At 33.5% G+C, this 26,684-nt stretch overlaps 3 protein-coding genes across 3 annotated transcripts; 1 reads left to right on the forward strand and 2 right to left on the reverse strand.

The window, feature by feature from the left end:
- The first annotated feature begins 317 nt into the window (after nt 1–317).
- On the forward strand, nt 318–10,894 carry LOC7456272 (RNA cytidine acetyltransferase 1). Its single transcript, XM_024605420.2, has 26 exons — nt 318–626; nt 709–800; nt 899–1,070; nt 1,164–1,286; nt 1,580–1,753; nt 2,010–2,120; nt 2,223–2,356; nt 2,464–2,557; nt 3,225–3,323; nt 3,459–3,595; nt 3,793–3,890; nt 4,382–4,505; nt 4,600–4,687; nt 4,769–4,868; nt 4,961–5,013; nt 5,705–5,881; nt 5,974–6,011; nt 7,184–7,277; nt 7,633–7,812; nt 7,928–8,036; nt 8,126–8,198; nt 8,268–8,421; nt 9,318–9,446; nt 9,709–9,834; nt 10,206–10,271; nt 10,361–10,894. Exons 1-26 carry the CDS (start codon nt 522–524, stop codon nt 10,613–10,615), a joined length of 3,105 nt encoding a protein of 1,034 aa, XP_024461188.1. The 5' UTR covers nt 318–521; the 3' UTR covers nt 10,616–10,894.
- A 225-nt stretch (nt 10,895–11,119) lies between these two features.
- LOC7456271 (putative pentatricopeptide repeat-containing protein At1g02420) lies at nt 11,120–13,876 on the reverse strand. The gene has a single exon (XM_002310003.4). The coding sequence runs from the start codon at nt 13,859–13,861 to the stop codon at nt 12,185–12,187; it is 1,677 nt and encodes a 558-aa protein (XP_002310039.3). The 5' UTR covers nt 13,862–13,876; the 3' UTR covers nt 11,120–12,184.
- A 4,900-nt stretch (nt 13,877–18,776) lies between these two features.
- Nucleotides 18,777–23,514, reverse strand: LOC7456270 (probable ATP synthase 24 kDa subunit, mitochondrial). Its single transcript, XM_002310002.3, has 7 exons — nt 23,338–23,514; nt 22,795–22,888; nt 21,958–22,102; nt 21,630–21,740; nt 21,176–21,322; nt 20,463–20,585; nt 18,777–19,266 (listed from the first exon to the last, which is right to left on the reverse strand). The coding sequence occupies exons 1-7, from the start codon at nt 23,374–23,376 to the stop codon at nt 19,203–19,205; spliced, it is 723 nt and encodes a 240-aa protein (XP_002310038.1). The 5' UTR covers nt 23,377–23,514; the 3' UTR covers nt 18,777–19,202.
- Nucleotides 23,515–26,684: the final 3,170 nt, after the last annotated feature.

Below are 26,684 nucleotides of genomic sequence, written 5' to 3' on the forward strand. Positions count from 1 at the left end.
AAAGCAAATATTACGCTTATTTGGGAGTGTAGTAATTTATATTTTTTAGTGTTTTTTAAAAGTATTTTTCATTTAAAAATACATTAAAATAATTTTTTTTATTTTTAACATTAAAATATCAAAATTATAAAAAAAACACTAAAAAATCAATTTAATATTTTTTCAAACTAAATGTATACAAATAGATAAAATTAAAAGTAAGGGATTCAAATAGAAAAGTAATAAGAAGTTAGAGTACCAAATAAATGTAGTTTTCTTCTCTCTAAAGATGTTTCGACTCTGTTAGTCTATTTTACTTTATGGTGTTGAACCCGGTTCAATTCCATCCAGGGTTTTAAACAGCCTCCTCTTTTAGTAAAACCTGACCTAAACCCTCAAAAAACAACACACTGACACAGAGAGACTCTAAGAATCATCACAGAGAAGCAGCAGAACCGGCGGCGGCGGAAACTGTCCGTCGAAACGCAGAAAGGAAAAAAAGCAAGCTAAACACGGCCGATAAATAGGCAGAAGCTATAATAATGAGGAAGAAGGTGGACGAGAGAATCAGAACACTCATAGAAAATGGCGTCAAATTACGCCACCGTTCTCTCTTCCTTATCATCGGCGACAAGTCACGTGACCAGGCACGCTTGCACCCTTTTCTGTTCTCTTTCAGTTTTTTTTTTTTTTAATAATAACAAGCAGTAATTTTCCACTGCGATGCAGATTGTGAACCTTCATTATATGCTAAGCAAGGCAGTGGTGAAATCTAGACCGTCCGTTTTATGGTGCTACAAGGATAAACTTGAACTTAGCAGGTTCATTTTATTTTATTGAGCTGGATATTGGATTTAATCTGTGAAAAATAAAACAGAAGATTGATTAGTTTTTTTTTTTGTGTGAATTTGTGACGCAGTCACAAGAAAAAAAGAGCAAAGCAGGTGAAAAAGTTAATGCAGAGAGGACTGTTGGATCCTGAGAAAGTTGATCCTTTTTCGCTCTTTCTTGAGACCGGAGGTTTGACATACTGTTTGTATAAGGATACTGAAAGAATTCTCGGTAATACTTTTGGAATGTGCATATTACAGGTAAGAAACTTAGCTTGTGTGTTTTAATTAATTAATTTATATTTTGTCTCTCTGTTAGTTATTCTGAAGAAGAATTATTGTGTTGTGTTTTAGGATTTTGAGGCTCTGACTCCAAATTTGTTGGCTAGAACGATAGAAACAGTTGAAGGTGGTGGATTGATTGTGTTGCTGCTACGCTCTTTATCTTCGTTGACCAGTTTGTACACAATGGTTATGGTATGATTCTCATCTCGTTGGTATTTAAGCCTTTTCAGTTTCTACATTTCTTGAGTGGACTGCAGATGCAAAGGATGGGGAAGATGGCTTATGTTGTCTTTGTTTTAACTCTTATAATTTGATGATGTTTCATTTTGTGTCATTCAGTGGAATTGGAATGGTAGGTGATGGTTGAAAACTGCCATTATATTCTTTTTTATATATATAAGATTTATGAGGCAACAACACTCTATTCTTTGAGCTTCTCATCATGCTTAAAAGTAAATGCTTATATAAGGTTTTACTGGTTTTAGGATGTTCATGAGAGGTTTCGTACCGAGTCCCATTCTGAGGCAACTGGGCGCTTTAATGAACGTTTCTTGTTATCACTTGCTTCGTGCAAAGCATGTGTGGTTATGGATGACGAGCTTAACATTTTACCTATTTCTTCTCATATAAGGTCAATCACCCCAAATCCTGTTAAAGAGGTGTGGCTTCTTTACTGACTGCAACAATTTTTCATATTTTGTTTCTTAGAGTGCTATTATATTTTTTTCTGTGGTTGTAATATCATCATAAAAATATTATGAAATGCTAACAGCATAACTATAAGATCTTTTTCAGTGTTTTCTTCATAGCAAGCAATTCTTTCATTATGACATACTAACAGCATAGCTAATGCATCAAGTATTCCAGTTTTATCTAAATGTTTGAGTTATCTTATCTCCTTTTCGGCTATTAAAGGATTCTGAAGGGCTTTCAGAAGCGGAAAGAAACTTGAAGAATTTGAAAGAACAACTCCATGAGGATTTTCCTGTTGGTCCTTTGGTCAAAAAGTGCTGTACACTAGATCAGGTAGAGAACACCTAGGATTTATTTCCCTGAAAGTGGATAACTAATGTGGCCGATACTTCATGGATGTCCTATTGGTTCACATTAAAACTTTTATGTCTGTAGGGAAAAGCTGTGATCACATTTCTTGATTCAATTTTGGATAAGACGCCGCGCAGCACGGTTGCTTTGCTGGCTGCTCGAGGTCGTGGGAAATCTGCTGCCCTTGGTTTAGCAGTCGCTGGAGCTATTGCGGCTGGGTAATGTGGATATAAAATGCTACATGTTTCTTTGATGCCTGTGCATGTTTATCCTAACAGACCTTTTTTATTCAAATAATAATAATAATAATAAATGCTGTTGACAGGTATTCAAATATATTTATTACTGCACCTAGCCCTGAAAACTTAAAGACTTTGTTTGAATTCATCTGCAAGGGATTCGATGCACTTGAATACAAGGTACAGTTTACTCTTGTCCCTTTTCTTGGATGATATACAGTTTACTTTTGTCCCTTTGCTTGGATGATATGCTTGATCATATCAGTATGAACCATTTATACACGCTTAGCACACTCTTGTTGTTTTTACAGTTGCACTTTTCTTTTAGCATGTGATTTTAGCAAACCAATATTTTCTAGTTGATTAACAAAGGTCAATAAAGGAATATGGACTGTTAAACAAAATTGGCAGTCAGCTTCTCTTTATATTCATAACAATTTGTTAGAGCATTTCAACTGGCCATGTATCCATAATTTTGTTTCCTGACAACATTTATTATGGAGGAAATGGAGTTTATTTTGCAATTTTCTTTTACTGCAGCTTGCTCTACCTTTAAGTTCAAAAAGGAAAAAAAGAGCTGTGTCATCTACATGGATTTTCTTGTTGCATTTAGTTTTCTGCTTTTTCTCTCATGCCATGAATATCTGGACATTGTTCAGGTCTGAAGCAATTGGGTGTGATCTCTTCAGTCCAGTTTTAAAACATATATTCCATAGTATATGTCATGCACAACTCTCTTAAGACAGTTTTTCCTGTTTGCTCTATAGGTTCACTTGGGTTTCTGTGCAAGTATTGGCTGTCATTCACCCTTTATCTTAAGCTTGTGACCTGGCTTTTTTATTTGCAGGAACATATTGATTATGATGTGGTGAAAAGTGCAAATCCTGAGTTCAAAAAAGCTACTGTGCGCATTAATATCTTCAAGCAGCACAGACAAACAATTCAGGTTAGAAGATAAAGGATCTTACATGTAAAATGTTGTTCTTAGTTAATTCGTTCGGTTCTATTGTTGATTTGTGAGGATCTTCTACGTCATGTAATTAATTGCCTAATGTATGTGGTTTCTTGCATTTCCTTGCAGTATTTACAGCCACATGAACATGAAAAGCTCTCCCAAGTTGAACTGCTTGTTATTGATGAAGCTGCTGCAATTCCATTGCCTGTTGTGAGGTCCCTACTGGGTCCATATCTGGTTTTCCTTTCATCAACTGTGAATGGGTATGATACTTTTATTGTAACTTAAATTGGAAGTTATCATTTTCTTCAAGAGACCTTTGATTTCCAAAGCTTCCATTTCCTTACTTGACAATAGTGATTTTTTTTTCCATTTTTCTCTTTTTAACCATGCTAAATTAACTCTAATAAAACTATGAAGGCATGCTTACATAAATGTATATTTGTCTTTCTACTTAAAGCTATGAAGGTACTGGCCGATCCTTGTCACTAAAACTTCTGCAGCAATTGGAAGAACAAAGCCAGATATCTTCTAAGAATGTGGAGGGCTCTCTTTCTGGTATACATTTGCACTTGGTTCTGATAGTTTTATGATGAGTCTTCTAAGAATGAATCTAGTGCTGCTAGGAATGTATGTGTTGATTATTATAGTATTAGGCTTAATGTTTCTCATGGTATATCTGTGTTGATGTGGGGAATTTCAAAATATAATGCTAAACTCAGCATAATCATATTTCCAACTCATTTCCAGAATATTATGGATATTCTTTTTGGGCTATATAATCCTGTTGCTCACTCGTTATATGTTAACTGAAATTGATGAAAATAGTGCAATATTTTAGAATGAATGTGGTGACCGCCGTGTCCTATCAGGCAGCTATATGTTTTGGGCCACAATCTCTTGAATGGTTTCTGCTTCAACTCATATGGTTCCAAGGGCAGTACACTCTTGGTGTTGTCTTGGTTCGCAGTTTTTGAAACTTTTAAATTTTGTAAATGTAGGCTATTTATTTGGAAAATTTGCTGTTTTCATTATTTCTTTGTATATAGGTCGTCTTTTCAGAAAGATAGAATTAAGCGAGTCTATCAGATATGCTTCTCGTGATCCCATAGAATCCTGGCTCAATGCCTTACTCTGTCTCGATGTTGCGAATTCAATACCTAGTATCAGCAGGTCAGAATTAAGTCATCATCTTAATTGAGATCTCTGTTATGAAACCATCTCCATTAACTTTATTGATGTACTCTTTTTTTGTTTGCCCAACTAGATTACCCCTACCCAGTGAATGCGATCTCTATTATGTCAATCGGGACACTCTTTTTTCCTATCACAAAGACAGCGAGTTATTTCTGCAGGTAAAATACTCTGTGATTTGATGTTTTTGTATTTAATTATTGGTATTCAAGTATGGTGCTTATGTATCTTAATTTATGTAGCGAATGATGGCATTATATGTTGCGTCTCACTACAAAAACTCTCCTAATGACTTACAACTAATGGCCGATGCTCCAGCACATCATTTGTTCGTGTTGCTTGGTAAAACTTTTTCTTTGAACTGATGTTATTGTTATTTTATTTTATTTTATTTTTTGCATGAGATTAGGTTTGTACTAATATTATATGTACAGGCCCTGTTGATGAGTCAAAAAATCAACTTCCTGATATCTTATGCGTCATCCAGGTAAACTACCTAAGAGAGACACCAGCACTTATTTTCTGCGCACTTTGTCATTTATTTTCTTCGATTAATTTGATTGACCGATTCTTTATCTCTTTTGGTGTCTTCTGTTCTATTTTGGCCAATAAACAGTCCACAAATATTTTACCTTTTGGATTTGTGAGGATTGAGAATGCTGTTTGGGCATCCAATGTTAATTGCCTACAGTAGCCATCTGAGTGGAGAGAAGAGCAATATTTACTTCAGACAAGCTAAAAGTTTTTAGATTCTTGGTTCATAGCTAATGTTACAAATTACCAAGGTCCCCCTCTCCCTAAATACCTGTATTTCCACATCATACATCACATTTATTTTCATCCAAACCCTACCTTTCACTGTATGCATCAGTCTTAGTTTCTGGTTTGGTCCCTATCTGAGCTGTATGTTGCTCCTCCAACTAACTGTTGTTCAACTCAAAAATTTTCTCACTTTTAGCAGTTGTTTGTAATCAGCTTGTGTCCATGTATTCTAGATGTAATCCCAGGCTATATCTCATTTTGCTTAACTTGACAGAGATTTTTGTTCTGTGCTAAGTATTGTTCTTAATATTATTGTTGGGTTATATGCAAATGTTCTTCCTTAATTTTGTAGTCATTGGAAATTTGCATAAACATTATTTATGATTCTCATTGCTTTTGGTTGTCTTTATTTACAGGTCTGTCTTGAAGGCCAGATTTCTCGTAAATCTGCAATCCAAAGCTTAAGTGAAGGTCATCAACCCTCTGGGGACCAAATACCATGGAAATTCTGTGAGCAGTTCCGTGATACAGTTTTCCCTAGCTTTTCAGGTGTTCGTATTGTACGCATTGCCACCCATCCAAGTGCAATGAGGGTAAGTCTCTATCTTAATGATGCCAGATTGAGTCGCTTCAGATTCTTGTAATGCATTGTAATATACCATTTTTTATGTGGTTTTCAACACAGCTTGGATACGGTTCTGCTGCAGTAGAACTCTTAACCAGGTTTGTCTTTCTCTAGCTTCTGACATTATCATTTAACTAGATATTGCACTTGATCTTGCTTACAACTGGTAAGGTTGACCAACAAAAAATTGCAATAAGAATGGCATCTCTTTTTTCCCCCTTGTTGTGTTGAGGTGATTTTTAGATATTTGTTGTATAATCGGTGGTTAAAAAAGATGACCTGACTTACAAATTGTGACCTAGGTTGTGATCTTAGATCGAGTATCCTTTTTCAGCAAGAATTAGTTGAACTGTTACAGAATTAGCCTTCTAGCCGATGTATTTTCTATCAAACATTACGTTCTTATACATGAATTATCATACTTCCAAGCAGTTGTTCCCTACGTAGTGTGGAACCTGGAATTATTGAACTAATTTTTCACTTGAAGAAGAGTTCAGACTTGATGAGACCAATGATATAGTTTCATGGTTTATGAGCTAGCATATGAGCAGGCTTGATAGTTTTTGCTTTTACTCCACATACAGTTTACAGGAAAAGTTCAGAGGTCTCCTCTTTTGAATTGCTGACTACTGTATCTTTTGTTTTATAGATAAGGAAAATTTAGTTTTGTGGACAAATATCCATATAGGTTTTGTCTATGACATTGCATCAATATTTCCGTTGAGCTTTTTAAATGATCTGTTTATTTTGTTGAACCACAGTGTTGCATGACTGTTGATTCAAGTGTTAGAATTAGTGCTACAATCTCCCTCGTGAGATTGTTAATGTATAATAATGGAGCTGGAATAATGATGATACGAAGTAATGGCAAAAGGAGTGGCAAATTTGTTGAAAAGTGGTATAAAGAAATTTTTTTTTTAATTGCTTAAAAGACTCTGGGAAACAATTGTCTATAAGATTGAGAGTCTTGTATTATTGCTGACTTTGTTTCATAGTGAAACCTAGAAAATATGGATACATAATCATCATCATGGTCTTTATCTTGAGAAATAAAAGATTTTGCCAATATGAGAACGTAATCCACATTCATATGTTTTGTGATTTGATATCCCAAGTTTGTGCTGTGTACGCAACAGTGTAATATAACGAGCACTCTAATATATAAGAGAAAGTTACTTGATAAGCATACTCCTTGCTTAATCATGTCATGATGCATTTACAAGTTAAATTTCTTTAAAAGTGGAGGCATTTACAATATTACTCACTGTAGGTACTTTGAAGGAAAAATAACTCCCATTTCTGAAGTAGATGATGAAAATGATGTGGAGATTCCTCGAGTTAGAGTTACCGAAGCTGCAGAGAAGGTCCATCCAGTGAACATATTTTGATTTTATATTATGTTCCAATAGTTATGTTTCTTTAAATTCATTTCATGTTTGGTTCATATTCTAGGATACAGAGTTTTTTACTATCTTGTTGTAATATAGATTCTAAATCTAAGCAATGTGATAAAAACTTTTAACTTCTATCAAGAATTGGTGCAGTTTCGCTTGGCTAATAATTTCTTCTCCCTGAATATTCAATGTAGAATGATAACTATGAATCCATGAATATGAATAGTATCTTGCTACATTAGTTTGCACATGAAAATTTATTTTGGCAAAGGAAAGTACTTCTATGAATGGAGTCATATTATTTTGTACCGTATTGTGCTTGTAGGTTTCTTTGCTAGAAGAAAATATAAAACCTAGGACAGATCTTCCACATTTGCTAGTACATCTTCATGAACGGAAACCAGAAAAGCTCCATTACCTCGGTGTTTCCTTTGGGTTAACTTTGGACCTTCTTCGCTTTTGGAAGAGACGTAAATTTGCCCCCTTCTACATCGGCCAAATTCCAGTTAAGATGCCATTTCAATTTTGTTATATTTGTTCTTTTCTCCCCAATATGTGCTTGTATAGACACAGCTTTCTATATAGATACTTTATTTGTTTATTGTTAACTTTTGAATTAGAATACTGTAACTGGTGAGCATTCATGTATGGTCCTCAAACCATTAAACAGTGATGATAGTGAAGTTAGTGGGTCAGATGAATGGGGCTTTTTTGGTCCATTTTACCAAGGTTGGTCCTATTTTCAGATCAATGTGTACCTTTTTATTTTTATTTTTTTAGTTCTGCACATTTAAAGCTGATTTCTCAACTATCTTCAGATTTCAAGCGAAGGTTTGCTAGGCTACTGGAAGGTGACGGTTTCCGTTCAATGGAATATAAGCTTGCTATGAGGTTAGATTCAAAACTTCAACTTCAAATGAGTTTCTGTTTAATATGCTCATGCTACTCTTGATATTTCAGTGTCTTGGATCCTAAGATTAATTACGCTGACATGGAGCAAGAACCCATGCCATCTGCCCCTGATGGATTTTGGAGGTCACTTACTGATGATCTATCACTATATGATTTGGAAAGGTTGAAAGTTTATACTGAAAACCTAGCTGATTTTCATTTGGTAAGATCTAAATGGAAAATGTCATATATTCTCTGCAAATTGCTCTTAAATCAAATGTTTACTGCATTATAAATAATCTGATATGTGGAACATGCATATAAATTTGAGGTCCATCTCTGCTTGGAAAATACATTGGCTCTTAAGGCCCTGAACCCTTTCCACTTTGCTGAATGACTTTTAGCACTTGGACGCCTGGCATCATTATACTTGAGCAAAAGGGTTGTTTACATGTAAATGATTTATATTTCCCTCCATGCAACAACGTAGTTTTAGTTCTTTCCTGACCAATAATAGTAAATCTGCAAGTTAAAGTTAATGCAAAAACATGTAGTTTGTGTATCATGGATCAATAAGTAACCTCCTCCCCATGTATCGCTCAGCAACTGCAACCCATTGCTGAACTGCTTTTAAATTCAATGAAAACTGGAGTATGGACAGGGGTCTTTCGATCAATAGAAGACTTTGGCTTTTAATTGTTCTTGTGCAAGCTCAAGATTTGGGCATGCCAGCTTACAATGTATTAGAGACTAGTATATGCCAATTTATTAGGTTCTGTAGGAAGCAATGTATTTGAGAGGAAAGATAACTTCACTTATTTTCCTTTGTTGATAAAAGAAGAAAAATGCATATTAGATGTTATCCCATTCTCGGCACCATTAGAAGAATATTAGACCTACTCTAACCAGAAGCCATTTGTTTACCATCTATGCTGAAGCCCAGGATGAAGTGAGATTTAATTGATTTCAAGAGAGCAGAAATGCTTTAGACCAGTACATTATTTGTGCCTCATGGAAATAACTAAAATTGGCACCATTAGCAATTTAAAAATATGCAAAGATTTGTTAGGTGCTCTATTGTCTGTGTGTAATTCTAAATTGTTGTGTTTTTGTTTCCAGATTTTAGACATTGTTCCAATCCTGGCTCGTCTATATTTTCGAGGAAAGCTTCCCATATCATTGTCATATGTTCAGGCTTCTGTTTTACTCTGTGTTGGTTTGCAGCAACGAAATATTACCTTTATTGAGGTTTGATTACCAACTTGTCAGTTAGATAATTTCACATGTGCACTCATGCATGCACTTGTGCACATATCTGTATGTGTGCAAGAAAGTGGACAGTTTTCTGAAAAGTGGTAGAAATTTAGAAAAGTGCTTGTCACATTTGGTATAAAGGTTAGATCCACTCAATTTTTAATGCATACTTATATCATTTCTATCAATGTTCATATTACTTTTTATGCTTGTCTACCATGTCAAAACTGAGGGTGGTACTGATTTTTTATTACAGGAACAAATGAAGTTGGAAAGAACACAAATTTTGTCACTTTTTATGAAGGTTATGAAGAAGTTCTACAAATATCTTCATGGTATTGCATCAAAAGATGTAGAATCAACCCTACCCAGGTTAAAAGAGGTAAGATAGGGAGCCTGAACTTTGTATACACCACAATGAAAAACATTGCCCATATATAGATGTCTATTACATAGTTGCAACGTGAGGTCTGTTCAATCCAATAAATATTCCACAATTCCTAGCCTGGGAAAATTATCCCTTTTCTCCATCATTTACTCAACTAAGCTAGCTAAGTGTTGAGGCTAGCAATGCTTGGTCACATGAATCCTTTTTCTCCATTCAGTTTCATCATCAAGAGGCCAGACAGATTTTTACATTGCAGTTTTCCTTCTTTTCTAGCACAAGATTTATGCAATTCTTTCTATCGCTGCTAGTGTAATAACATTTTAATTCAGAACAATCTAAAGTCCTGATGTGAACAAAATTTTCAGAGGGAGCTGAGACCTCACAGCATATCGGTGGATGATGATCTAAAGGAAGCAGCAAAGCAAGTTGAGGTGTGTGTTCTTTTTCTTTCCTCTCTTTAAAGTTTAATCTTTGTATCTGTTATTTTTTTTTTTTTCTCAAAGTGCAAAACTGACTGTAGGATGGGATGAAATCCAAGATGGAGGGTTTGCTGAGTCCTGAATTCCTTCAACAGTACGCAATTGAGGGGGAAAAAGAAGAGTTCGACGATGCTTTGCAAAAACACGGTGGAAAGATAAACCCAGGTAGTGTTATTAGTGTAAAATCCAATAGAGTTAAACCAGAGAAACATGGAAAGCAAGAGAGTAGTAGGAGTGGGAAAAAGCGAGGTAAGGAAGACCGCGGCTCTAAATCAAATAAAAAGAGTAAATCTTAATCGTAAGAGCACGAGAATACTCCCTAACTTGAGCCCTGTGAAGGTGGCAAAGGATGAATGCCTTGAGCTGGAGCAGAATTTTATGGTTATGATTGTTATGAGTAGTTCAGAATGTTGTTCTGCAACTCTCTTGGTCAGACCTAGACAAGATCATCTACATAATGGATAGTAAGCCGCAATTTTGATTGAGAAAGCTATTAGCCCTTGATTTTAAAGGATCTTTCAGTGTCATTTTTAGCCGCAATTTTGATTGAGAAAGCTAATGCCCTTGATTTTAAAGGATCTCTCGTTGTCATTTTTATCTATGTAAATGTCATTCACATACGCATTGTGAGTGAAATTTTGCTACTTTCCCTTGCATGAAAAGGTATGATTTCCGTGGTGGGTTTTCTTTCAAGCTTATCTGCCATGATTAAGGAGCGTGGGTGGGTGGCGCCACCACCTTATCTCAGTTGAGAGATGTTAAAAGTGATCGATTAGTGGACTTGACAAAACCATATGGGCTTGGAAGAAAGAACGCTGAGTTTCTGTATGTCTTGAAAACATCAAATTACACGATGGAGTGTGATGGATTAGATCTTACCCAATAACCAGTTGATATAAAATGGAAATAGCCAGTTTGGCTGGCGGACGCAGAAGTTTGTGCGGTGGCTGTTCATAAAATACCAACTGACATTGCAAGTTGATCGATTCTAACTTGCTCCTTACACGATGGTGTTAATGTTCCACGCATTAAAATGTAAGCAATTCGTTTCCGGCTTGCATATGACCCTCCACTTGGGTGAGGAAGCTTGCGAAGATGGGAACTTCCTGAATGTCATTTCATAGCAGTAGGGCTGCCATCATAGAAAGCTATCCCCTGGCAATCAAGCTGCATTAACGCATAAAATTGCTATATCCAATCAGTTGATTAGAGCTGTGATCCAAAACAGAAGGGTCATTCTCTTGGTTTCGACGAATGCTTCAAGTAAAATATCAAATCAAACCTATCCATGAACCAGATAGAGTTTCTGAATCCCTGACTTCATATCACCAATTTTCTCATCCTTGGTTTCTGCCCTGAAAAAGGAATCCAATATCAACACCAACAAAGAAGCAGTAAAGCAGCTAGTTGCAGGTTTATGCCAAGTATTGTAAACGCTAATTCCTCTCTCATTCACTCGGGATCTGCTTGGGTTTCTATGCTGATGCCTTGTCTCAGTTGAAGCTCACGACCCACCCAGTGTTGAAGATAGATTTGAAGAGCGGGATTGTTTCTGGGCATAAGAAACTACTAAGAATTGACAGATACAAGATGGAACTTTCTGATTCGAGTTCTGCCAAGTAAGACACATCTGACTTTTCACATGCATTAAACAGAACAAATTTCAAGGATGGCTGGCAGAAGATCCGTTCTGCCCATTGTTTCCTTGAAATGGTTTGAGGAAGAATTGTTCACCGTTTACCAACAGAAGAAAACAGAACCAACCGAAAAAAATATTATCCCCTTCCTCTGTAGGGCATTAGCTTGGTAGCACAGTCATTTAGATGCTCAAGGTCACAATTTGGAACTTCCAAGTCACAAACACGTTATAAACTAGGAACTGGGTCTGAACATTCTTTCTCATCCATGCCTTCAGGAGCTCGAATTGATGACCCAAAAATAGCCATCTTCTCTGACAAATTCCGAATGGCATCGTGCTTGTTTGCCAATTCCATGAGCACCTTAATCCTTCTGAAAGAAACATTGCTTGGCTTATGCCCTTTCTCCACCATTTGCAAAAAACACTTCTCTGCTTCAACCAACTTGCCCATATCACAAAGCATGCCAAGCAACACATCAGATACCAAAATATATGACCCAAAACCTTTCTCTACCATATCATTCCAAAGTTGAAGTGCCATCTCCACCTTTTCATGCCTCTTAAACAACTTGATGAGAAACATACAAGACTGGGTATTCGGCAGGCACCCAGCATCCATCATCCTCCCGTAGAAATCCCAAGAGTTGCGCAAGTCATTTGACCAAGAAAAAACTCGAAAGAACAAATTGTAACTAGTTGCATTTGGACTCATGCCCTTACTCTCCATCTCAGCCATCAAACTGTAAGCAGCATCTAGCCTCTTTGCAATACAATAATTCCTAATCACAGCATTGTATGCTGCAACATCTGGGTAACATCCATGCTCCTTCATCTCCTTCAGCATATCTCTTGCTTTATCAGGCTGGCCAACCAAACCCAACCCACCAATAATACTAGTATATGTTATCACATCCGGCAATATATCCTCCTCCCTCATCCTCGCAACCACCCCATATGCCTTCTCCAGTTCTCTACCCTTACAAAACACATCAATTAACGAGTTGTACGTTACAATATCAGGCTTGACACCCAATTCCTTCATCTCCTCATAAAACAACTCCGCTTCCTCTGACGACTTCCACCCCGACAAAAGTATGTTAAAAGTTTGCAAATTGGGCCTAAAACCCTTCTTCAAATGATGATAAACATTTCTCGCATCGCTCATACTCTTCTCTTGACACAAAGTCCTCAACAGAGCATTAAAACAACTAGTATCAAACACCGGAACCAATCTCTTGAACTTCCAAAAAGACTCCACGGTCATTCTGACAGAACAAACCTTAGCAACTCTACCTAAAACAACTTGTAAAGTCCTCGGAGTTATCAAGTTCCGGTCTTTCCTCTTGATATCAATCAAAACATCCCAAATATGATCAAATTTGCGACTCCTACCCAAAATGTAAAGCATGGTATCTAAAGAATAAGAAGAGTGATAAAACCCTCTTCTATCAGCAGTGAAATTAAAGAAGTCAAGTGCTTGTAAAGGGTTTCCATGGCTAAACCTGACCCTTTTGAGCACTTTATCTATCAAATCATTCGAGAGAAAAACCCCAGTTGATTTTAAGGATTGTTTGAGGTTTTGAGAGGAAGTTGAGTTACTTATGATGTTATAAATGGCATCTACTTGTATGTCTTTGTTGTTGTGGTTTTGAGGGTTGGTGTGGAGAGAAAGGAATGGGATTTTAGAAGAAGAAACATACCTTGATTTTTGTAGTTCAAAAGATAGAGACTTTAGATTCTTCTTAATCATCATCATCATCATCATCCCCGTTGTCTTCTTTTCTGATTTTACCAAAGCGAAAACAGAAGCTTTGGCGGCAGAGGCAGAGGCTGATGACGGTGGTGAAAAATAGAACTTGACTGATGGGAAGTTTTTATTAAACGACAGCATTTTCAGATTCATTGTTTTCCAATTTTTGGGATTTTTAAGGATTATTTTAAAAAACAATTAACACAGAAAATTAAAAATATTACAATTTAAAAAATAATCGGTGAAATAGCATGGTTTTAAATATTCATATTTTTCAATTGCAACATGGTATAAATGTCATGGCTTTTAAGCGCAATTTATTTATTTAACACTGTATTTTTTTAATGGTGACTTCTTTATATATTATGTTTTGGAATTGCAACAAATATAAATTGTGTTATTTTATCAAAAAAAAAATTAGTTGTGTTATTTTACCGAATTTTAAATTTCTTATAGCCTAAAATAGCCATTTTTAAGTTGATTTAAAGTTTAAAAGTTAATTATAACTTGGTTATAGTTTTAAAAAAATAAATTATTTGATGTGGTTTTAGAAACTAACTAGTGAATAGTGCATTTTTTCCAGGCATTTCTATTGCTCAAAAAGTTAAGTGTAGGTCCAAAAATTAATGCATAAATATTATTAAATAAATCAAGAACTATGTGTATTAGTAAATTAAAAAACATCATTAATGTTAACTAAAAATAAAACTAGAAAAATCAAGAAACATTTGTAGATAAAAATATTTAATCTTGTAAGACAAGATACTTACACGGTTGTGTTTGCTAAATCTTATTAATCAAAATAATATTTTTATACAATCAAACTATAATAGAAATAAACACACACATTAAATTATTTAAATAAAAGAAAAGAAAAGAAACATTATGCAATGATGCACATATTAGAAATATTATCTAAAAATATTTTTTTATTTTAGAAAATAAAGTTTATTTATATAAAATATTAAAGAAATTATAGATGAATAAAAAAAAGTCGCTACAAAAATTAAACATACACAAAATAATTTTTAAAAAAATCTATATCTAAAAGGTTAAAGAAGCAAATATAAAAATTCATAGATGAGTGGTATTAATTGAAATATAAATATCAAAATTAATTAAAAAATAAATTAAAAAAGAAAAATTATATATATAAATAATAATTTGGGTGTTATGGCTTAACTTGTCAAACTTATGATCTGAGTCATGGACTTAAACGGATTAAATAATATTTCTCTTAAATTTATACTTAAAAAACAAACGAGGGCAAAAAAATAAATTAGTTCATATTGTTTTAGAAACTAACTAGTGAATAGTGCTCTTTTTCTATATGTTTCATTATATTTACTAGTTATGTGACTCGCGCTCCACCGAGCGTAAGATATTTTTATCTCCTATTAAAAAAAAATGCAGGTTTTTTTTACGCATTTATGTAGCTAAAAAGTCTCTAAAGTGCAAATCAAAAAGTTTATGCATACATGTAATTAAATAAATCTAGAATTATGTGTGCTGATAAATTAAAAACAAAATTATTAATGCTAACTAAAAATAAAACTGAAAAATTCAAGAAACACGTGTAGATCAAAATATTTAATCTCGCAAGATAAGGTATTTACTCGGTTATATTTGCTAAATCTTGTTAATCAATAAAAAAAATTGTCCAATCAAATGATAATAGAAATAAACACACACATTAAATTATTTAAATAAAAAAAATTATACAAGGCTATATTTATTAGAAATATTTTTTGAAAATATGTTTTATTTTAAAAAATAAATTTCATCTATAAAAAATATTTTAAAAAAATATATAGATGAATAAAAAACTCCAAAAATTATACACACAAAATAATTTTTTAAAAATATCTATGTCAAAATTCAGATTTGCATACTATTTCATTTACTTAAATTGTAAGATTATCAAAATAATTCATTTGGAGATGCCCATCTAAAATCATAATAAAATGATCCTCATAATTTTCACCGCTTTTTATCAAAATAACACAATTATACATGTAAAATCATACATTATTTCATTTAAAATTTCCTTTTACTTTTTTAAATATGTTTCACCCCAAATTTGATAAAATTTCTTCATTAAAGATAATTATAAGTTTATATAATTCATTACTAGTAAACATTCACGTATTGATTTTATTACTTTATTTCATCTAAACTTTAAGTTAAATATCACAATAATTTTCCTTTTAATTTATTATTTTTAAATTAAAAATTACCCTATTTACCACCTATTCACTTATTTTTAGGCTAGAGGTTTACATCCATTATTTTTTAATTTTTCAATTTTTCAAGGACCCTCTCTCTTCTTAAATGGATAAAAAATAAAAAATGAGAAAACTTCGAGGACAAAGATTAATGCACCTCACGTGTAGTAAAGGAAAAAAAAACGTTGTATTTTTGTTTCAATGTCAAACTTTATTTCTAAGTTTAATTTGTTTTAAGTAAAAAAAATGAATTTTATCTTGTCAAGTCGAGCATTAATTTAATATTAATTTTTTTTTAATATAACAAGAACCATATAAATAAATTATCAGTTCTAAATTTAGTCAATGCAATATATAATGTCAAAATTAAGAAAAAAAATTTGTTACTAGAGTAAAAAATTCTTCAAGGAAAAAAAACGCGAATTGATAGTGTAATGAATCTATAACTATAATGTTTTTCTTATATTATTATTTTTTATTATTGTAATGTGTTTAAGCCCTATATTCTTTAATTTGTTTATAAATTATTATTTTTGTCAAATTCAAGTGCCTTTTCTTTTCTATAAATATAAAATGAAAAAAAAAAGTAGATAAAATGTGAAAATTTAATAGGGAAAGATGATATTTTTTTGTAAAGAAAAATACAAATTAGTAACGGATTCTCATTTCAAAAAAATCTTTGATGATCAACAATAATTAAAGGAATGTTTAATTTTTTTTATACTGTTTAATGATTAGTTATAACAACTTATAATTAAGTCAAACTTTAAACTAGATATCCCTTTTGCAAGAGAAATTTTATAGATAGTGATTGGTTATTATCATAAAACAAAAAGGATAAAAACAATGAAAATAAAAATGTATTTGATTAAAAAGATAGAGATATAAAAATAAATTTATCTCTGAAATAATTTTAAAGTGAATTTCTGTTCTTTAAAAATAAGAGGTATAGAGAGCATATGTTTTCAAAGACAATATTTTTTATTTTTTATTCCTTAAATATCCTTATAAAAAACTCTCAACTCCAAAATTGTCCAACTAAAATATACAATGATTAAAATAGTTATTATCATAGTTTTAAAACTCAACTCAAGAGTCGAGGGTCACGGGTCAGGTTGACTTGAGTTGACCTGAGTCAACGTAAAAATAAAAGTAGTTATTATTATAGTTTTAAAACTCAATTCAGGGGTTGACTCGAGACAAGACTCAAGTCAACATAAAAAAAAGTGATTATTATCATAGTTTTAAAACTCGACTCGGGGATCAACCCGGGGTAAGGCCCGAGTCACATGTCAGAAGAGTCAACATGAGTTGACCCGGGTCAACATAAGATAAAAATGGTTATTATTATAATTTTAAAATTTAATTTGAGGGTCAATTTGGGGAAAGGCATGAATCACATATCAAGAGGGTCAACCTGGGTTTACCCGAGTCAATATAAGGATAAAAATTATTATTATCATTATTTTAAAACCTGACTCGGAAGTTGATCCGAGACAAGGTTTAGGTCACGGGTTGAGAGGGTCAACCCAACTGATCCATTTTAAAAAATAATAATAATCAAAGCAGCCTTGTTTTGATTAGATTTTTTTTCTTCAAAAAAATCAACGTGTATTTGACCCTGTTTTATCTCAAGCTGACTTGGGTTTTTCACTAGATCAAGTCAATCATTCCTTTATTCTTTTTAAACTCCAACCAATCCAAGTCTTGAATCAATATATCAAGTCAGTTTTGGTTTTATAAGTAAGTTTATTATAATACTATTAATTTCAACACTCAATATAAACTAAAGTATATATATATATATATATATATATATATATATATATATATATATATATATATATATAAAAGTTTGATAACAATATATATTAAAAGTAAACTAGATTTTTTTATATTTTATTTTGTCTTGTCCATTGTAACCAAACAGGATATAGAGATAGTCACTTTATTTTGTATATCATTATCAAACATAATTATATTTCTGTTTTTTTTATCTCATCTTCTCTGTCTTCACCGTCTCCGTCTTTTCTATCTCGTAACAGTAACCAAACGCTATCTATGAGTCCTTTAAAGCTAATACAATCTTTTTATTTTTTTGTACCGTATCAAACATATAGAATTATTTTTGTTGTTGAGGATACTTGACTGCAAAATTAATAAAAAAAACATAAAAAGAATAAGAAGAATAAAAATTAAATTTAAGAAGGGAAGAATAAAAAAAGAAGAAGAAGAAGTTGGATCTCTAAGTAATTTGGGTCATGGTAAGAGAGATTTCATTCTAAAAAGAAGTCCTTCATTGTTCTTGTGATAAATTAGCCTTCATAAAATTAGCATTTCCGCATGATCTAGCATGGGAGGGGGTAAATCAATGTGGTGAACAAGTGGCCGTGGATGTCGTAAAATCAAAGCTTAAACCAGTAAAGGTTTGAGAGTAAAATTTAGGGTTTATTTTGAGCTTTAAAAAACAAAATGAAACGGAATCTTACAAAAATATGCACCGTAAAAATGAGCAATCAAGCTAACGAGTACAGTCTTGTTGATCTTTTCAAATCATGCATTTTGACAAGGAACTAAAGCATCAGCTGCTGCTTTTCTCTCTTCTATGCTTGCTAGCAATGGGAAAGTCTTTTTTTTTCTTTTTTGCCATATTGTAACTTGGGAATAAACACAAGCACAGCCTAACTTGCATCATGGCCAGAGCGAGTGGTCATGTTACACTGGACTCGTTTGAGGAATACCTTCTGAGACCCTAAAAGCACATGGAATATCACCAAAACAATCTACGGACATAATTCTGTCTTGAACCAAAATAATCTCACTTCCATGCACTGAACATTGGATACTCTAATGGAGGTGTTGATGAACTTTCAAAATAGCACATAACCCCACTCCAAATTTCATCAACCTTGACATTTTTGCAAAGCAAGTTGTTGTTTATACAGCCATTTAATCCGGCGCAAACCATTTCTTTTCCAGACTAAACACTGCCATATGTGACCATGAATGTTTAGATACAGTTGGGAAAAGGAAGAAAATTAGTCTGCAAAGACAAGCGACTTTCTAAAACAAATAATTCATTGCAAGACAAGTGACAACATAATACCAGTTACCCCTCCTGGCTATCAACTTGAATTAACACGAAAAGGCACAGCTGTGATGCACACCTTTTTATTATCAAAGCAAAACAGATGGTTATTTCCCACATTCTAGGTGGTGCCTGAAAAAAGCTCGATATCAAGCCAGACCATTAACAAGCCATGGAAGATTTAGAGAAAGTTCCTGATGTCCAAAGACCTCACATCAACCTCTTTCTCATTCTTAAATTCCTCCCTGAAAAAAAAAAGACAGGTGATATCAATTAATTTTATCAATAAAATATATATACCAAGGAAAGGCTAATATTATCCCACTAATGACTCATCAATCTAACTTCAAATGGACATTGAAAAGATTTTCCAGCAGGGAGCATATCATTTCAGCTGACTTAAGACAAATGGACAGGTATGCCGTGCTTTGACATAATGCATGGTTCTTGCCAGGCATTAGTCGAACTCAATTACAGCATGAATCAGATTTTGTTTCACAAAAATTTGCTCGAGGTTCTTTCTTTCTTTCCAGGAACATCGACTTCATGCTAGCACCCAAATTCAGGGATAGGGGTGAAGCCGGATAGAAGATTAATCAAACTCAGGTTGGATAGGTTGTAGTGCTGATCAAGCTTAGGTCAAGGTCGAGTCATTTTACAGGTATTCTGCACAAGCTCGGCTCCAGATACAAATTTTTAATCATGCTCAGTTCATTAGGCTTGGTGGCTCACAACAAGCCTAAAGGTAAAGTCAAGTCACAGTCAAAATTCATCTAGCCAGAATGCCTTCAAAGGTTTCAGAGCATAAAATACAACTCATAATTTTTTTTTGAATTTCTATGCCAAACAATTTGTACAAAAGGAGCAGCCTTTTTGTCAATCACCTTCATTCAAGAAAAAATTGAAAATAATAATAATAATAAATAATAATGAGATAAGAGAATGTCCTCAAGCTTTTTCAATCTTTTCCCTATTTTCACTACACATTACCTCCTAAAGATATAGAACACGGGTTTTTATTGCTCTAGAACAAGCCACTTTGGAACGCTTTCAAAAACACATAAAACGCCCATGTTCATGAACAAACCTAGTTGAGCAACCTAACAGTCACGCTCGGCTAGACTTACTTGTAAACAAGCTTAAAATTTTGTTCAAGCTCGGTTTGAATTATGCTCTAAACTAGTTCGATCGAGCTTAGAATTGAGTCAATTCGAGTTGTTTGGGTTGACTTACATCCCTATTCAGTGGTCATTCATCAGGAATACAATAAAAGACTCCGAAAAAAGTACTCTTTCCCAGAAAAAGAAAGAAATGGGAGCTAAACCCATGTCCATCCTATTTCTTTACTGCCAGCCCGAAGCCAAGTGTAGGAAGCCAGCATGTCTAGAACCAAGAGGTTCAGAATCACGAGACAATAAGCACAAAAACAATAAAAAAATACCTCTTCCTTTGTGTTTCCATCGCCTCGACAGCATCCTTCTTCAGCTCCTCCAATTGTGCCTTGGCAATTTTAAGTTCCAACTCCTCTTCATATTTTGGTAGATCTTCCCTACGAACTCCAAGCCTATAAAGATAAAAAAGAAAAAAAGAAGAGTCAAAACTTCCCTTCTGATATTACAAATTCCAACTAAAGAGCAAAATCATCACAATAGCCACCATAAAGGAACCAGGAAGAAAACCACTATGGATACTATCTCCATGTCAAACTCACTGCACTAGAACTACCAACCGCGCAACGTGCACTTACCAAACACAAATTAGTTGCTGGTAATAGTAAATCAACATGTTAGTTACATTGACTATTCCTTAATGATATAGACTATATAGATTGTCCATATATTTAAAGTAAGTCCTCCAGTCAATATATAGACATGCAAACTTCTTTTGTAAACCAATTCATTAGATGGTTCATTTGTCAATAAAAGCAAACATTCATAAGTCCTCAGAATAGTCCTCAGACAGCCAAGGACTGTATAAGCTTCAGGCTTCAGAAGGCAAGGAATGATCATGCAGCTAAAAATAAACTCCATCAAGAACTTTTCATATATACTAGACCATCACAAGTACAATACTCTTGCAGGTAAAGATAAACCACATCACCATTCAAAAAAGAAAAAACAAAGAAGTATATTTAGTTGTTAAATCAACACTTACTTCTTATTAACCTTATCAAATTCCGCCATAAGAAGAGCCATTCCTTTCTTATCATTCCTCATCAGAGGTTGCTTAATTTCCTTTTCAACTTTTTCCAATGCATCCATCGTCATAGCCTCTACACCAAGCTCATCAGAGAGACCTCTCCTGAAGCGGAAAAACCCATATCCATCATTACATTGCAAATGAGAAATGCAACAAGGGGATGCTAAGATATCGATATAACTTTGGATTTATAACAAATGAATAGCACATCAGTCACTAGGGATGTTAGTTTTAATTTCAGATCCACAGGGACAAATGTTTGTCAAGGCAGGGCAGAGGAAAAAAAAGCTATTTCTTCTACATCCTAGTAAGAGGATAATTCATATATAGCAAATATGACATGAAGCTTCATTTGCTACAGCAATAAAATCTAGAACAGGTTAGACAAGATCTTGGAAAAGAGGATTACTTGGTTCTTATTTCCTGTAATTTCAGAAAAAATGTCCGAGCATCTGGAATATCTTGTGTTTCTTCTTCAATAGTAAACTGGATCCTTTGTGATTCTGAAAACAAGCCAGCCCTGCAGAGACAGAACATAGGCCAGTAAATACATCATAGATCATTAAATGAAAGCATACCAAATTCAGCACAAACAATGAATATAAATCCATTCAATGCAAGATCCACCTGAACCAAACCAAATGCTCACCCAAAAGAAAGAGGGGTGCTAAACATGGAAACACCTCAGAAGAAACTTGAGAAACTATCAGAAAATAGAAGAATAAAGAATATCTTACTTCTCTCTAATTGTCTTCATGACCTTCGCATAATGAGACACGGCAGCTGGATTCTCAGGATCAATGGTGATCTTTTCCTTCCGAAGTACCCCAATGGCTGTCTCAAATTTCTGCTTGATGTCCCGAAAGATGTCCTTCAACATCTCTGTTTAGTTCAAAGGAAGATTTGCATTAAGTAACCAAATCATCACAGTGTTCATTGTGAATAGTTGCATCTACCAGGAGTAAAAGATGTTATAACGGATCATAGAGTCATGAACAAACGACAATGATTACCAAGTATTTTACTTTTAACTGGATTGTAAGAGTATCCTAGTTAGAATATGAGGCAACAATATAAATCATTGTGATCACCATCGTCGTTGTCGTCGTCGTCATCATCATCAACAACAACAACAACAACAACAACAACAACAACAACAACAATGCAACAGCAACAACAAAAACAACAACACCTCAAACAACAACAACAACAACACCTCAAACAACAATGCAACAGCAACAACAAAAACAACACCACCTCAATCCCCAAACTGGTGAGGGTTGGCTGTTAGCCCAAGAGATTAGAGTTGCATAGTATGAAGGTTGTAAATGCTTTATGGGCTGTTCAAAAACAAAATTAAAATGTAATTTTGCTCTGAGCTTTGTAAAATATTTTTTCAAGTTCCTAGCACGATGCATGTGGTCACATGGCCATTAACATTCAACTTTTTGGTCCGGTACTTATCATCTCCAAACAACATGCTTTGAAAGTGGCAAAGCTAAATTTTGAGTGTCCTCAAACAATACATGTGACAAAAAACCCATTTAATAACAGAAGTTTAAGGGTGTACTGACCATCTCCCTTGAGCCCGGCAGGAGCAGCCTCTTTTGCATAATAACGAACTGGAAAAGCATGTTGCTGATTCAAAATGGCTTGACTTCCATACAACTGCATAGACCCAAAATATACCCCCAGAAAAATAAATCATTATTAGTCAAAACAAAATCCCAATAATTGAACGAAAAATCACGGCACCCCTAAAAACTTTTAATTTAATTCCACGATAATTCCCCTAACAGAACCCACAATAGAATTTGAATTTCCCATAAAATATAATATTCCCAATCAACAATTAATTCCATCCTCAACAGAAAAATAATCGTAGCAAAAAAAAAAACCCTCATTGACCCAAAAATCTAAAATATCTAAAAAAGTTCAACATTTCTTCAGTTTTATAAACTAAACATAATATAAAAAAAAAATCAGAGTTAATAGATTCATCATTTCCTCGATTTTGCGGGAAAACAAACAGGAATCGAAATCCTACGGTAGGAAATGAATGGATGAATGGAAACGAGGATAAGAAGATCTGAAATAGAGAGAGGAAAAGTAGTTACCTGTTTGGATCTGGATAAGAGACGAGAACTGAAAGCCATGATTTTTTCTTCTTCTTTTTTTTTTTTCCGGTGGGAGGACTACACTAGGGATGTTTGGCTCTGTCTTTTATGACTACTGGAATCCCCACCTGAGCTGAGAGAGGCAGAGAGAGTGTGCGTTTTCACTTTTCAGGAGGAGGTCGGTCTTATTTTTGCACCGTTGGATCTTTTGGGTTTTATGTTAAGCCAACCGCTACTATTTTTTTCCCTAATTCTTTTATTTCAATATTATCATAGTATATACTTTAATTTAATTTAAATATTAGAAGGATTTAGTAATTTTTTAATCTCTATTTTATAATTACTTTTTTCACGTAATATTATTTAATAAAATATTGCTTTTACTGTGCTATTTTTAAGAAAACAATTTAAAAAAAACATTTTAGATTTACAAAGAGAAGTTGGAGATGATTTTAAATTAGTCGATACAAAAGAAAAATTATTGACATCAAAAATCAAAAGCATTGGCACAAATAATATTTATGAAACCGTTGAACAAAATGTTAGATAATATGATTGTTGAATTTTTTTCAAGAATACTTCAAAACAATTTAGAAGAAATATATGGTTAGCACTTCACTGTAAATCGAGTTGATTTTTTTAATATAAAAAAATTGATGTTCATGCACTAAATCACACTCGAGTTATAGATCCAACTGGGTCTAATAAGATAATTTCATTTAATAATATAATTAAAATAAATAAAATAATTTTTTTAAAAGAAATTGATAATTATAACCAGAAAAGAAAGTAAATTGAAATAAATAGTGATTGTCAACCCCTAATAACCTAAATGTAGAATAATAAAATTAAAAAAAGAAATTAGTCAACTAAACGAAGATTAAAAAAATAAAACACTTGTAAAATCGAGTAAGAATGCCAAATTTCATAAGTCAGATCATGCGAACAAGATAATCTAATAAAAGAATTAACAAGAAAAATGACGAAACTTAAATTAAAAAAATAACCTAATTTTGAAGGATGAAACAAAAAAATATATAAAAAAGTGACCCCAAAAAATACAAAGTTACCCAACCAAACATGCTACCTAGAGCATGACATCGTGATAACTTAATTAAAAGGAAAATAAAATTACAAAGCCTAATTTTCAAAATGAACAATGATGAAGGATGACATAAAAAAATAAGTGAAAAAAATTGATGTCAGGCATTGTTAACTTTTTAAACTCATGACTCGAGTTATTAAACTAAAAGCATCACTTTTGAAAAAATCACGAACCTCATCTCCCAATAAATCAAATATCGAAAGATGAAATAGAAAAAAAAATTAATTATATAAAAGGAACAAACATAAAAAATAGCAATTAAAAGAATGAGAATCTAACTTGAAATATAAGCAAATAAGATGACAATCTATAATTTTAAATTGAAGGAACAAATTGGAAAGAAAAATTAAATTCACAAAAGGATCCAAAACAAAACGTATATAAATTAAAAATAAGGACCAAATTTTTTTAAAAAATAACAAATTATAATTATAGATCCAAGGATGAAATTGAAATTTGACAAATGAGCCAAGAACAAAAATGTAAAAAATAAGGATCAAAATTAATTATCAGTAAATGAGAGGGTGACTTTTAAAAATGAGGACCAAAACAGGAGAAGAAAAAAGAAGACGCCACCTATGAAAAACTGTCACCTAAACCGTTACATGCTCCCTCCATAAGAAAGAGGTGTCAAAACGCTTTCAACACCATCATGAAAGTCAATGTTACGCCACCCAAAGAGTGCAAAGACGCTCCACACGTTAGCGTGCACTTTGCAAGTTTCAATCAGTTTTTTTTAATAATATTTTATATTTATAAAAATACTAAAATGACCCTAAGCCAACTTGATTATATATATAAAAAAAAAAACCAAGATAAGATTATAAAAAAGTCCTTGGAGTAAGTTTAATAACTTTTGTTTTTAAGGGTACTTAAGTCATTTTACCGTGTTACAAAAAAAAAACAAAAAAGCCCCTACATGCAAGTTTAATGTTTTTTTTTACTTTTAAGTATAATTAAGTCATTTAATTGTACTTAAAAATTAGAAGATCATTTTGTCCCTGGTCAATTTGATAATAACGAATGAAACTTTTGTGAAAAGACTATTCTATCTTTAAAATCAAATTTATTCAGTTTTTTTTAATAGGTGTTGAATAGAAATTTTATTGTTCCAATTTACAATAACTTAAGTATGTGTATATAGTAAAACTTTAATTCCTTTTAGTTTTTACTAGACAAATGGCCCTAGCGTTGCTACGAGCCAATTAACAAATAATATAAATGATTATTATAATGACAGTTGGAAGTGCCAGACCCATATTATTGTAGACTTCCATGCTTCTTGGGTCTGGCAACTATGCCACACCTACATTACTTTAGTCTGTCAAATATGTCAAACCCAAGTTACTTGAATCTGACAAACATAACAGACTCACACCAGAGCGCCTAGGTCTGGTGACAACGCCAGACCCATGCGCCTAGGCTTGACAACCAAGCCAAATCCATGTGTCTTGGCAATAATGCTAGACCTAAGGAGTTTGGGTTTGACAATCATGTCAGACCTACGAGCCTGGGTTGCCGGACCCTAGCGCTTGGGCCTGACAACCATGTTAGACTTAGGAGCCTAGGCCTCGCAATCATTCCAGACCTAGGCGCCTGGGCCCGGTGACAACCCCAGACCTAAGGCACCTAGGTCTGGCAATCATGCCACACCCGGGTGCCTAAATTCGGTAACTACGCCTGACCTGCGCCTTGGTCTGTCAACCATAGCAGACTCATGCACCAAGCCTGGCAACCAAGCCAGACCCACACGCCTGGGCTTGGCAACCATTCCAAAACCAGGTGTCTGGGCCTGGCCAAACCCGCACGCCTGGGTTTAGCAACCATATAAAAATGACAAAAACACCCATATATGCAACCTTGTTTTTGTTGAGACCCAATGATAATTTTGTGTTTAAAATGTTTCAATAAAAGAAAAGAACGATGAAGTCCCTCAACATATATTTCTCCCCTTCAGGAGCATGGTTGTATCTTCACTATTTTTTTTTAAAAGACAAATGAAGCTCTCAACCCAAATGTTAAAATTTTGTTCCTTGAAGGATAAATCAGTATCTATATTGTATCCTAAAAAACCCGAACGGACCATTTTATCCCCAATCATTCTTTCAATGCCAAATGTATCCCATGAAAAAGACAATCCTACCCCTAATTGCATGCTTAACAAGTTTTTTTTAGTAACGATAATTTCGTTATTATACTGCTTAAATTCACAGTAATCTATGTCTAGGTAATCAATGATAGA

This window comes from Populus trichocarpa, chromosome 7 (genome assembly GCF_000002775.5).
Source record: "Populus trichocarpa isolate Nisqually-1 chromosome 7, P.trichocarpa_v4.1, whole genome shotgun sequence".
Lineage (NCBI taxonomy): Eukaryota > Viridiplantae > Streptophyta > Magnoliopsida > Malpighiales > Salicaceae > Populus > Populus trichocarpa.